The sequence below is a fragment of the Triturus cristatus genome, chromosome 5_2 (assembly GCF_964204655.1).
Source record: "Triturus cristatus chromosome 5_2, aTriCri1.1, whole genome shotgun sequence".
NCBI lineage: Eukaryota > Metazoa > Chordata > Amphibia > Caudata > Salamandridae > Triturus > Triturus cristatus.
Window position 1 is genome coordinate 407,284,871 of NC_140588.1, and position 14,082 is coordinate 407,298,952.

Here is a 14,082-nt window from a genome sequence, read left to right on the forward strand (position 1 = left end):
GTAAATTTCATGGTTTGTCATATAAAAGGAGGTCTTATGTACATCTGTCCTCCAGGTATCTCATACTCACGTACCAAACTGTCTTCAGAGCTTCCTCCAAATTAGTCATGTGGAACCCCTTTAGGTTTGGTAGTGAGAACCAAGGACATATTTTAGGGACTAGACCTTTATAGCCTATTAATTTAGAGCTCAGGAACTCAACAGCAGATTTTTCTCTTGGGGTGGAGCACTCTGGCCATATTACACTAATTTCCCTGGGGTACAAAGGCAAGCCCACCATGACTGTGTTGTATGTGCACCAGCACAGTATCAAGGGAGCATTTCCTCAATCGCATGCGGGCGTTGTCCCATCCAAATTGGGAAATACTTTGCCTATGTGACCGTGCCATATAGTAGGTGCAAAGGCAAAGAACCCATTGGGAGGTGCACCAACTGAGCCACAGAGGTGACTCCACCCTTCGATGGGACCAGCGTGGCCCAAGCATGTCACATCGGTGCGATCAGGTAAGGGGGGGGGGGGGGGATTTCAAGGGACGACCATGAGGGAACATTTATTATTTATGTAATTTTCCCTCTGCATCGTACCTCGAAACCCCCCCCCCCCCCTTGCCCGGCCCTACTGTAGTTACCAGCACGAACCGCGGCTGGATGGTATGAGGGGGGGTGCCATGAACCTCTCAGACAAGTCCTACAGTATCACTGCATTCGCCTGTAAGGGGGAGGGGGGGGAAGAGATCTGTCCCTCCTTTAAATGCAGGCTGTCTGTCCATTGAAAGGTGTACCAGCAGTCTGCCCTTCCCTACCCCGCCCCATAGGTGTGATCTTGCGGTAAAGCGCCCAGCAGACCTACCTAAACGTGCACCATGGGGCAGGCCAGGGCAATGACACTAGTCAGTAATACAGACCCAAATGGCTATGCTGGGAACATACAGGACATCCCATTAAGACTCAAGTCAAATTAACGTTGTAAAAATGACTTTACATATCCGTCCATGAGAAGATCTGTTTTCATTTTACACTCCCCACCTCTCCGTTTTTTTTATATTGAGCTGCCCTCACTGGTGTGATGTCACCATTGAAGTGTATCTGAGGGTATGGGGACAGTAAAGGCATGAACAGCAACAAAGTTAACATATCCCATACATAAGAGGTGATGCCGCATGAAGACTATGATGCACACTGGGAGGCCTCCCTTTCTTGTGTAACCAGATCATATGGCACAAGTGTCTCCTAACAAAAGTTTGGTCTTTCTAGCATCTGGGCTGGACCTATCCAGAGAGTTGGGATAACAAACCAAAGGAAAGCCTGGGTCAGAAATTCAGTCAAATTATTTTAGATAAACTCCGATATCCGGTAATAGCTACCATTACATTAAGTGTACTCTGCGATTATAATAAATTGATACAGATTTTTACTGTAGCAGAGGAAAAATAGTCCGATTCTGAAGGAAAAATGCAGCTACCCGTGCAGTTTGCACCGACATGCAGATCTAGATTTTATTTCAAATATTTCAGGCAGATCTATAAATCCAGACCAAAGTTATTAGCCATTTAAAAAGTGCCCTTCGGTTCTCTAGGTGGGAAAAGTTCACGCGTGCCAAGGGCACGTCTTATGACCAGCAGGCAAAAGAGGACAGCACGAGAACGGGTCAATTCTTGACAGTTGTTTAAAATATACAGTAGCTAACAGTCACTAACCAACAGAGTGATCTAAATTCGATAAAAACCTTTCACATAAAGAGATGCTATTGTTACAATAAAAACTTAAAAAGCCAATGGCAATGCGAAAAAAAAAAACTAAACCCAGGGTTAGCCGTTAGCATGGGCGAGCTGGGCCCAGGTCGCCAATTTTCTGAGGGGCACAAGAAGCTGTAAGGTTATGCCAACAGCTGCGCCCTTATGCTCCAGACTTGTGCTTGTCCTGCTCGTTTGTCTGATTTGCCAAAGTGATTTTAGTACTACACGGTCATATGGCGGGCAATGTTTTTTCTTTCAAATCTGTTTATTGAAAATAAATCTTACAAGAAACAGTAGTCATCACAAATAGCATAAAACACTGGTTGCATCTTACAGCATTGACATTTCACTACAATGGCAGAGAAAGTGGGGCTATGGGTAGGGATAGGGATTCAGCAGGTACCTTTGTGGAAGAAGCCTACAATAGACAATAGATGCGACATACAAGGACTTTGGGTGAGAAGGGCCATAATAGGTAGTAGGCAGGGGGCACAGCTGTAGACCAGCATGGAAGGGTCAAAGTTCGCAGGAGGTGATGCGAAACTGATGAAAACCAAATATAAGTGGCAAACGAGTAAACCAGGGAACCAAGGGAGGGTGGGCAGGGATGGGGGTAAGGGGTAGGGAGGGAGTGGGGGTGCGCCGGAAGTGTAGCTGGGGGAAGTCAGATGAAGTGCTTAGGAAGGAGGAGAGGACCCCTCTGAGTTATGAACCAGGGGGAACAGTTGAGGGGCTCCTCTAGTGTAAGGCAGGAGAGTCCTCAAAAAGCTGCAGGTCCCATGGTCGGCAAAGTGAGAGTTCTTTATCAGAGTAAAATGTTGGATAAGTGGTTGCCAGGTACGGGTGAACTTAGTGTCTGTATGATTAAGGTGGGCAGCTAATAGTTCTAGGGCCATGACAAGCCAGAGGCGGAGGAACCATGCTGAAATAGGTGGGGGTGAGGGCTTTTACCAGTAAAGGGTTATCGATCGTCTTGCTGCTCCCAGCATCTGAGCAATGAGGCGCCAATCCTAAGGGTCATGGCAGTCAACCATGAGGGCCCAATGCCCAATAGGTCACCAAGGGGCAGCTTGGTAAAGGAAAGCCCACAGTCTCCTTAAAATGACTGAGGACTTCTTTCCAGAAGGTCATCAAGTTGGGGCAGATCCACCAGAAGTGGATAAGATTACCAGTTCCACCTTGACATCTCCAACATTACAGGGAGACGTTTGGGGATATCTTCTGGAGACAAACAGGGGTATAGTACCATAGCGTCATCAATTTGTAGGCCAATTTGCGTAGGCTTTTATAGATTTTGGGAATATCACGCCATAGTTGGTCCCAGCTTTAGGGCATGACATCCACCCCAGCATGTGTTCCAACTCCTTTGGTATGTGTGGGTCTGGTATGAGTGTTGTAGAACCTTATACGTGCAGGAGATTAGACCTCGTGAACCCTCAAAGGCACAGACTAGGGTGTTAAAAGGGGGTGAGCGAGCTGGATGCTCCCCTGTAGGTCATTGGGGGAAAGCGGCCAGTAGCGGAGTTGGTAGTATTGCATCTGTTCCAAAGAGTTGCGAGCCTGTTTTGCGATATCTGGTGTCATCATTGAGGCTGCAGTCAACTAGAGATTTGTGATGAGGGCCTGCTTCGCACCACAGCGGTTCGGTGTGGGCTGCAAGGTCGATGTGGAGTCCTTGCGTTGAGGGAATCTTTCCAGCAGACGCAATACTTTGGTTCTGTTCAGGTGTGCACCGCGCATCAGAGCTGATGTGGGTCTCCTGCAGGATCATCAGAGGGGCTGGCAGAGCCCAAATTCAAGGGTCCAGGACTAGAGTGGCACACTTGGCAGGGTAGGAATCACAGACGGCAGAGTGCAGGTGCTGGGTCCAAGGTTTTTGAAGCCTTCAGTCCCTGAGGCTCTAGTCAGGAGCCAGTCAACTAGCCCTTGGCGTCACTCTGGGGTCTTGGGTTACACAGGTACAGGTCCAGTCCTTCTCATCTAGGCCAGAGGGCAGCACAGTAAGGCAGCAGTCCGGCAAAGTGGCAGTCCTTTGAGCAGCACCGCAGTTCTTCCTGGTAGAGTCTCCACAGTTCCAGGCACGAGTGCACTATGAAGGCCAATATTTATACCTGGGCCTTCCTTTGAAGTGAAAGAAGCTTTTAGAGTTTTCCTTTGCAGTGCACAGGTTTCCTGCCTTCCTAGGCTCCAGACTAACTAAAGGCGGTATGCAGCCCCTACTTCTGGCTCTCTGCATGACCTTCATTGGCTCAGGGTAGAGAACCGAATTAAGGTCAAATTCCTAAGCTATATGTTTAAGATAAAATCTGGAGTTGCTACTTAATACCTGCAAGCCCTGGTTCACCCTTATTTGCCCTCATGCCCTCTGAGCTCTACCACTGAGGCAAAATTTTGGATCCCTAGAATCAGACTGTCACGCATGGGTGGTAGATCTTTTTCCTGCTTGGGTCCCTCCTTATGGAACGTTCTTCCTGTGTCGCTCCGCAGTGAAACCGCCTACGGGAACTTGTGCAAATGCCTAAAAACTTGGCTGTTCAACCAATACTCTCTCCCCTCTTTCTCTGTTCCTTTCAGGTTGGCGCCATGAAACCCTTTTTGGGGAGCTGTTGCGTCTTACAAAATCTAATTTACATAACAGCTCCGTGTGGAGGCAGGACACATCCTATTCAAATGTAAGTAGGGCAATGCCCTGCTCCGCCCTCTCATCCTGCCAATGGTGGCCCATCCAGGCGTACCCAAGTTCTCTATTGGGTGTGGCTGTTTAGTAGGAATACACAAAGCCTTGCTGGTAGCTACACCCAGACACGTGACCCAGCCACTGGCTGCAGATACTAAATGAATAAGGTAGGAAAATGGCAAGTTTCTAGAAGTGACATTTTAAAAATTGCAATTTACAATCGGACTTCAAAATAAGAAAGGAATTTTCTTTACAATTCCAAGACCCAATCATATCTGGTTACCTGCTCCTATTTGGCAATTGTCACTTATTAAATCTATCATCATACAGGGCCGGCTTTAGCGCTGGTGGCGCCCAGTGCCAAAATCATTTTTGGTGCCCCCACTGCCTTCAAATTCCCACACTACCACTGGGCAAAAGTGCCCCTCATCTCTCCAATCTTAAGTTATTGCTAAACACAGCGCCCCCCACCTGAGGTCAGCGCCCTTTCCAAGTCAGCACCCAGTGCAGCCGCACCAGTCGCACTGCCCTAAAGCCAGCCCTGTTATCACAACTCCAATGTTATCCAATGAGAGAGGGAGGCCTTACAGTACTTAAAAACAAGTTAAAGAGTTCTTCTCTATCCGGACCTGTAAAGCTAAAAAGTACATGTCCAACTTTTTAAATGCACTGTATCTTGCCCTCTGGGCTGTCCAGGACCTACCCTAGGAGTGGCATGTGTATTAAAAATGAAGGTTTGCAGTTTAAAACTGCACAAATAGGCTGCAATGGCAGGGTTGAAGACAAGAAGTTAGGGGGAAAACCACGCCAAGGATGCACGGTCTAACCAGGGTCTCAGGTAACACTTGAGTGAACATATGTGGAGTTTCACTGGAATTGTGCTTTAACTACAATGCATGATAGGGACATATTTGGCCTATACACTGACCAAGTAGCTGAAAAACCCAGATCAAGATAGATAAATAATGCAGTGCTCAAATCCTGCCAAGTATATTCGGTTGCCCTCCTTTTACTAGCTAGGATAGATGCTAGGCTATCGCATGTTAGACTACGCTTCCCTACCCAACTTACCAAGCCGATATGCGTTTTAATGTATTGACAGTCCACCAATCAACTGGACCACCAACCCTGGTTACATCTAGATTCTATGTTGAGCTGTTGGTTTGAAATGCCAACATGTGTACAGCAACCAAAATTTCAAGACCCTTCTGAAGCTTTTATTTTTAGTCCACCTGCAGCAAACCCACATGGGCTTTGTCCTCCCTGTAAATCCTAAACCATTCCACAATGCATTGTGCTCTTCCCTCATTCAGAATTCCCCTAGATGCCATAGCCTGGTCCCTGTGGTAAATTCACCACTATCCTCGATGGGATACAGGCTAGCTATGAACTTTTGCACTCCATAAAACGGACTACTTTAAATGGAGCATCTCCACTCCCCTTGACAAAGGTTTTACCTGGCTGTAAAGAGTTTGTACATTATTCTGATCACCACTGCCACCTACTACTGCCTCCACCCCAGCTTTGAGTCATCAAATCACTCTGGCATTGCAGAGTCATTCAGAATCTAATTACTTCTACTTGTTCTATTAAACTTGTTTACTGACAAGTGTTTCCTGGTCCTTGTGCCACTTTGTGCTGACTACTAACATGCAAGTAAGGATGCCTACCCCTCCTTTTCCCTGGCATCTTGGGCACCCCATCCTTGGAGATTCACTGTTTGCCTCACTCAATTTTGTTGTCCTACGAATCATACCTTGCATGAGGGGTTGGTCATAGTTTCCGTATTTCCACGCTGCTCTCCACTCTACTGTAGGTGTCAGTTTGTTGCTGTTGAGGCTCCTCTAAAACTACCCCCTTGTGCTCTCCAAGAGAAATTTTTATTGCAATTGTACTAACCAGTCCCAAGTCTTCTGTTGCCTATACCCTTCCCTTCATCCAGACTACTCCCAACTCTATTAAAATTTACCACAGCGTCATCTAAACTTTGTAAACTTGAACCAATGTGTGCCTTATTTTAAAACATTATCACTCAAATTTGGGATCCCTGCCAATTCATGTACTATGGAAGAGTTTCACATTCACACTCTGGGTCTTATGGAAGTTGCATTGATGTCTCAGGACTTTCTCCAAAGCCTTCACTGCAGAACATGTATTATTGTAGGGTATGCATTCTAGATCTGTGCAATGTGATATAGAAGTACTAAATGTTTTCCAATTCTATTCTAGTTATGCGTGGCAGGTTTCAGATGCCACAGGATCTAAAGCTCTGTGTGGAACATTGACAATTAAAATGTATAGGTTTAGGTTAATAAGTTTTAGATTCCTCAATTGCAAAGTCTACACAAACCCCTTCTGGGCCTGGTTAGAATTTGAAGTACAAAAATAAAACGGATACCAGAACCTCCGACATCTGGTCTATACAACTCAATGGGGATGAAGCACTTCAAATCAAGACCAAATGCCAATATTTGAATAGTGTATTTGTGGGCTTCAGGCCAAAAGCCTGTCTTTTACGGCTGCATTTCTTTAGGGTAGAGTGATCAGGGAAGTGTATGTAAAATGTATTCAACATTTAGCTAAAGCGAAGTTCACAAACTTGCAGTTCACTCACAATTCTAGCTGACATCAAGCATTAACCAGCGGAATCGGGCCTTATACAGTTCATAACAAGCTTTTGCTTGCAGTAATGAGTCAGTAAAGTTCGCTTCCAACATCCTCTCCCTCCAAGCCCGCTTTTGCTGACCTTCCAGCGTCACTGGAACAAGGTTGACACCTTGGCTGAAATGCTTCCAGGAATCCGAGGCAATGGTTTAAGTCTGAAGACTTGCAATTCCTTATTTTAATTAAAAAAGGGTTTAACGGACCATGTGCCAGTTTTGATTTTTATGAAAAACCATAGTCTTAATTTAGCAACAGCTTGTTTTAATTACTCCAACACTGACCAGGCCTGGCTTGCAAGGCCTTCATGTATCCAGCTGTACATGAAATGCATCCATAAAACAAAGTAAAACCACTCACCACAGGATTTCTGAAAAATTCATATTTTGCATAGTTCTTCCGGAACAAAAATTTACTGTCCGTTCCCATCATTGACTGAACGTGGGTTACTAGCTCATGGTCTTCCAAGCACCTCTCTGTGGAGAGAAACACAATTTCAATCCATGTGGAAAAAAACATGCAAACAGGCCTGTGGTTACACCTCTGCTCCCTGAGGGGAAGATTAAGGTGACTTTGCATCCAGGGATGGGCGCATCAAAGCTCCGAATGCGACTGACTTAGGACTTCCTAGTTTGACAGGTTTATATTTCAACAAACAGTGATGGAGACATGCCATTAGTGTGAAATTCGCCACCAGACACTGTCTCTTTCAAAAAGCAGGCAGACATCTTCCTAATGAACGGTCTAAAAGGTGTCCCTTAATGCCCAACACTCGCCAAGAATGAAAGTGCAGTTAATGAACCAGAGCCTTGAAATACACAATCAGCATCTGAAGTCATTCTATTTAGGTCATTGCACAGCATCACTTGATCAGTCACAAGGTAGATTTCTACATCTTGCTCTCCTCTTAGGACAATATTCTTGAAGGCGCTCTAAGCGGCTACTCGAATGGTTACTCGAACTAGTAACAACCATTCCAAAACTATTAACCTGGATGGATTTGAACCCAAATTTTCATCCATTAAGTCATTTTGATTCATCCTGTAACAACAACCTCACGTCTCAAAGATATTTACTGTCTGGTAACAACTCTACTTAACAAAGGGATACCATTCCTGCTGGAAAGCTGCTTCAGAACGGCTATTCAAGTCCTCTCCCACTTTTTTGCATCAGGATGGTGGCAATGCCCTTTCACATGGCCTCCCAGACAGCATACATACCCACCCACAGCCACAGCCAATACACCAGAGTGGAGAATAACAAAGGCATACATTGGAGAATAACAAAGGCATACATTGGAAAAAAAGACATCAGGCCATTTCCATTTGCACACCTAGGAACATCAGCTTGCATTCCTCAGGACGGTCTCATTTTTTCCCCATTTTAGAAAAGAGCTGAAAACACCTCTCTAAAGAGTAGTGTATCACTACGAAGCAACAGTTAATCTCCACTTTGAGACTCTGATAACTCTCCATGCATTTGTTTCCTTGCCTGTGGCCTGGTCAGTACTTCATTGCCATTTGGCAAAGTGTGTGCTATGCAACTACAACGTATATACCTACATACAAGAAGAGCAGCAAACTGATCAAGAGGAACCACACAAACCTCTCAGATCACCTGGGACATCCAGGCTTTCCTTCAGCCTTCCCCCTGAACTTTTGTAGCTTTAACTGGAGTTGGAGAACTTTAAGCCCAAAGGTGGTAGCCAGTTGTATAGCAAAAATGGCCTGGGATGAAGATACAGTCTTGCCATTCTGCAGGCAAAGTATTGGGTACACCACCACTAGTCAAAATGCTGGATTTTCTGGACCACTTAGTTGAAAATAGAGGAAACTGTGCAACTTGCAGACCACACAACAACATAGAAAATGCAAGTCTGAGGAATAGGAGAGAAGGATGAGTGCTAGTACCTTCTAGAGCATGGGTCTCCAACATTTTCTGGAATAAGAGCTACTTATGTTCAATTAAACTCATTGACAGCTACTAATGTTGTAATGTGACCACATCAGACAAGATTATATTAGTGGGCACTATTTACGAGATTACTAGTAGTGATCACTTCAGTGCATCAGTTACAATTGCCAGCAGTAATGTTAAAAAAGTTTTGTCGATATGGAATGCCTCTACATAAGTAGAATGTAACATCCATAGCTGCAATGCCTCTAGCACTCAAATATCACCTTTAAATATATTTGGGAAATTCAGCAATTTTTTTTTTTTTAAATAAAGACTTCTGAGTTCTGAAAATAAGCACATTTATGTCTCAAATATATATTCTCAATTTTGGTATACAATATTAATTCACCCAAGCAGCTGCTAATTTAGTAGGCTGAACTGCACACAGGAGACGTACTTACAGGTAGCTGGCTAGCTACCAGTAACTCACGAGTAACTCGTTGGAGAAGCGTGTTCTAGAGCCATCAGTTCCTTCATTTCAATAGAAACTTTGCAACTAAGACTTCAATATTTGTTAGCCAAGTTCTAAACTAGAGATCTTACCCATTCTCATGGGAGTTATTTCCTATTGATGATCTTATTTGTAAGATAGCGTCCATTTTAACCAAGTTCGCACCTCCATGTACCACACTTAAGCGCTGAAGTGGTAATTTTGCAAACTCCCATGCACATGTGAGATTACTGCCTCTGCTAGAAGAGACCAGCCACACCTGAAAGCAGAGAAAAAATAAGGAAGCGCAGGTGGTCTACCTGGTAGCCACTCCATGTCCTGTTCATTTTCCCTTTAGTTCCCTTGCTTTCCATCTAACTAGGCAGCAAGCCTATAGAGTGGGTCACAGAAGGGGATACGATGGGCTGCTGCACAAAATCAGCACAGAGCCTTACTTGTAGATCTATATTCTCGGGCTCAATTCCTCCTATGCTTAGGAAGGCACCCAGAGATACAAGACACATCGCATTTTTTTCAAATATTTTGTAAATTTTATGAGATCCCAAGAAAGACATTGATTATACCTTTGTTAAACCTGAACATCCTTCAAGTGCGTACCGCTCTTTTGTACTTGCAACTGCTCCATGCAGAAGCCATCTTTAATGTGGTATGTTTTCTAAAAGCCACCATGAGATTGAGGAAAACCTGTAATTGTATTATTGTTGTGTTGAGAGTCTGGAGATCTCTATATCTATATGTTTGTATTTTATGCGTGTGGTCTGCGGTCTCTGGGGGAGTGAGGGGGGGGGGGAGATGGAACTGACAAAAGGTCAAAGGTACAGTCAATGGTGTTTTTCAACATGGCCAAACTGAGCAGCAGCTCCAAAGCCATCATTCAACATGATGCACACAGGAGGTTTCAGTAGCAGTCACTATAGAAACCTGGCAGACCGCAGGAAATTTGCCCCACCCCATACCTCCCACTTCACCGCCCCCCAAACCTTTCACCCTCCCCCCAGGATACATACTTAAATAATGAAAGTCAATGCTCTGCCAGTTATTTCCTAAAAAACACACCAAGATCATTCTGTAACCAACAGACCCACACTCATTGCTCAATAGAAGACTTGAAAGCCTTCTTCCCATCGTCACTGCCTTAATAGATGCAGAATCACAGGAACAATACTATCTTGTATGCATCAGTTACAAGTGAAGTGCCTGCCTGGACTTGGGAAAAATGTGCAAAGTAAATATGTGGGAAAATCGACTGATTTATATGAAAGTCTGACAAGATTCACTGGATCGTTACAGAACATGGCTTATGGCCATTTGGGAAATAAATTCAAACCATGTTCAAGTTAAGCAGTGACCTGAAATTTGTCATTTAAAAGCAAAACTAACAACATTCTTAAGAACGTGGCTGTTCCTGGACATATCTAGGTAATCTTCCCAATCTACCTGCAGTTCCTCATTCCTTAACATTATGAAAGACTGGCATGAATTTTACAACTGTATTTCACCTAACAAATAACTACCTACTCTACCAACCAAAACAGACTTATCACCCATCCAACCAGTTGACAAAAGCATGAAAGGCAGCAACGGGCGCTAAGTGGTTTAGGGATGGTGAGGGAGCTGAAGCAAAACAAAAAAAGCATTGGCATAGCCAATAGGTCTCGCCTTTGGGACCTTATAAGCCTTATAGCCGCAGACTAATGCCACAGGAGGCTTTTCGGCAAGGAGGGTGGGGGCGCAGGAATATCACGGGATACCGGTAAGGCAGAAATCCCATTCGGGGTGATGGGACAGGAATGCTATGGGAGGCTGCAGGGCAGGAATACCACGGGAGGGGGTTAAGGCTTAAATACACCTGGGAGCTGATAGAGCGGGAATAAAGTCGGAGATTGGAGGGCAGGGGCAGCAAGGAGCGAACTCTGTCGGAAATTGTGATCGTCCCACGGCAGGGCATTCCCATGGTAAAAACGCACTGGGACAGTGGTAGGACAGAACAACCGTGAGAGGTCGGAATGGCAAGAAGATCTCTGGGGTTGTTAGGGGTCGAGTACCACTAAAGGCTGGTAGGAGGGGTGTACAACATGAGACTGGGAGTGTAAAATAAGAGCAGTTACTTTGTGAAAAATGCCAGAGGGTGGTCCGTGGAGAATTTGGGGATTATTGATAGAATGGTGGCGCCCCCAGATGTTCTTGTTCTGCTTACAGTATTGTGGACGCATAAAAAGCCGGAAATACGTGAATTGCTCACGGCAGCTGCGGCAGTGTTTTTGGCATATGCTGCGCTGCGGGAACATGTCTGGGCGTTATTTCTTGTGGGAATATAATGTACACGTGTCGGAAGCGGGAGCAGAGGGAGCGGGAAGATGGAGAGACGGAAGGGCGTTGGCAGAGAGCAGCCGTAAGCCAGAGCGGCGGGGTGGGGTTTGGGGTGGAAAATCAGGAGCAGCTGAGAGGAGGAAAAGGAAAGGGGTGAGAGAGGTACTCCCAGTGAAACCAGAAACATTTCAGTTGCCCACAATAATAGCTTGTTCCTATATACTGCAGCATACTGCTCTTCTGTCGCTTCTAAGCGCTGTAATAAAATGTTACAATTATCCAGTTTAATGGCACTGGATGTAACCACCACAGAAGGACAGAAAGCTGACCTGGCCACATCCAGATTGGAAACTCGTGCCTTGCATGTCATCACGTATTTCAAGGACACGCTGCAAGTCAAAGAACAGCCCGAGGCAGGGCTCGCCTGTAGCGTGGGCAAGCTGGGACCACACCCAGGGTGCTGACCTTCAGGGGGCGCATGGAGCTGTCTGCATACAGATCTTGCAGCTGTCTGCACTGCTCTGACCTGGCTTCAGTGATTCAGCCCAAACTGCCTTAATTATTTTATTTCTCATAGAAATCACAGGCGTTCCAGTTTAACACCCTCACTCCCATCACTTTCGCACTCCACCCCCTAGACCCCTCAGCTTCAGTTTGGCGCCTGCAGAAATGAGCTGAGCTGTACAAGATTCTGAGGAGGGGGCAGGAGTGGTGAAGTTTGTATAATCTGCCATGAACTGACCACTGAACACAAGTCACCCCCCGCAACTCACTCTGACACATTTTACTCAGCAGCAGCGGCGAGGAGGACAAGGCTGCACAGGACAGCAGCCAGGCAGGCAAAGTCGGAAGCAGCTGAACCTCTAGAACTCTTTGTGACAAATCTTCCTTCAATCAGGTCGCATAATGCGGACAGGTTAGATGTTTAGATGGATTTTATTAAATTACTGTGTTAGCTGTTTAGTGGCATGTTATTGATTTCTACAGTTTCTCTTTGCATTCAAGTGCTTACAGCGGTTTGTCCTCTTTCTATATATGTAGGACTACATATACAGGGGGCAAAAATAAGGGCATTTGCAGAGCCGATGCAGTTGATCCTTTGCTAAATGTAGAACGTTTACAGCAATTTCTAGGTCACAATGAGAAGATGCGGGCGAGGAAGGGGTACCAAATTGGTTTTCGCCCAGGGAGCGGTCTGAGCAAAGGCTGGTCCCAACCAGAGGAATTCGGATTTTGAACATGGCTGATGCTATAAAAAAGTTCCAGGAGCTAAACGGGGGTTTATCACAGATATCTACATGAGCCAATCTCTGTGAAATAAACAGACGAATCAAAAAGGGATGCGAATGGCAAAAGAACATTTAAACGTCCGAGAACTCATCTCACTCTGCGGCCTTGGGGGCAAGCAGTGGACGTCATTCCATCCGATTAGAACATATCTGACAGAAAAGAATCATTATGTTTAACCAGTCACAGGCAGCAGCCATGTGATTTACTCAAGGTTTAATATGAAATCTGGAAAATGAGCGCCGACGATGCTGTACTCTATCTTTTCACGAATAATTCTTTTATGAGCCCAAGTTTTGTCTTCCTGTATTATTCATTTGACTAACACCGAATTCCTAGGAAACAGATGCTCGTGATCACCATTATTAAAAAGAAAATGCATGCAGTTTATGTCAAAGGAGCCGGCTTGGTGAAGGATTTTATGAGAATGAAAGCAGAGAAATGCTTCTCTGTTCCTGGCAAGTCCTTCATGGTCTCGCGCCCCTGCCCTTTATTTATGGAACTCAACTGCCTCCGACAGTCGCACTCATGCGCCATTTCTCTTGGAATACTGGAAAAAAAGGCGGCAGAGTATACCCAACAGCTTGCTTCTCCTCAGCGACAGTGTCCGGGCTCAGAGATGTGTTTGTGCGGGCCCAGATGTGTTTGTGTCATGCTGGAGTCCTCTGCCCCTGCTCTCTTGGCAGATAAAAACAGGCGCGGCCGAAAAAGTTTAAGCGACCGTGCTAATTAGACAAGGAATGTCAGGAATGCAGCTGGCACCCGGCCGCACTGCTGCTCGCTCCCGAGCTCCCTAGGCCAGGGGAGTTGACGTTTAGAGAAGGCGGGACATGCACCCGCCTTTGGCCAATTGCGGGCTTTCATTTTTCGAAAGCACGACGCAAAGGCCAATAGAATTTGACAAGCAGACGCACAAGCTTTCAGAAAGCTTTCTGAATGTCTGCAGTGATTACAGAGGCCCTCTCCATGAGCAGCGCATGCGGGCTGTGCTAGGCAAGATCTAA

At 45.5% G+C, this 14,082-nt stretch overlaps 1 protein-coding gene across 7 annotated transcripts in view; it reads right to left on the bottom strand.

Moving 5' to 3' along the window:
• The window catches only part of GRB10 (growth factor receptor bound protein 10), a 642,351-nt gene that overhangs the window by 150,734 nt on the left and 477,535 nt on the right, over positions 1 to 14,082 (bottom strand). For all 7 annotated transcript variants that reach the window (XM_085607304.1, XM_085607303.1, XM_085607300.1 and 4 more), the window contains one exon: positions 7,435 to 7,550. In XM_085607304.1, coding sequence (XP_085463430.1) covers positions 7,435 to 7,550 — 116 coding nt within the window. The remainder of the gene's footprint in view (positions 1 to 7,434; positions 7,551 to 14,082) is intronic.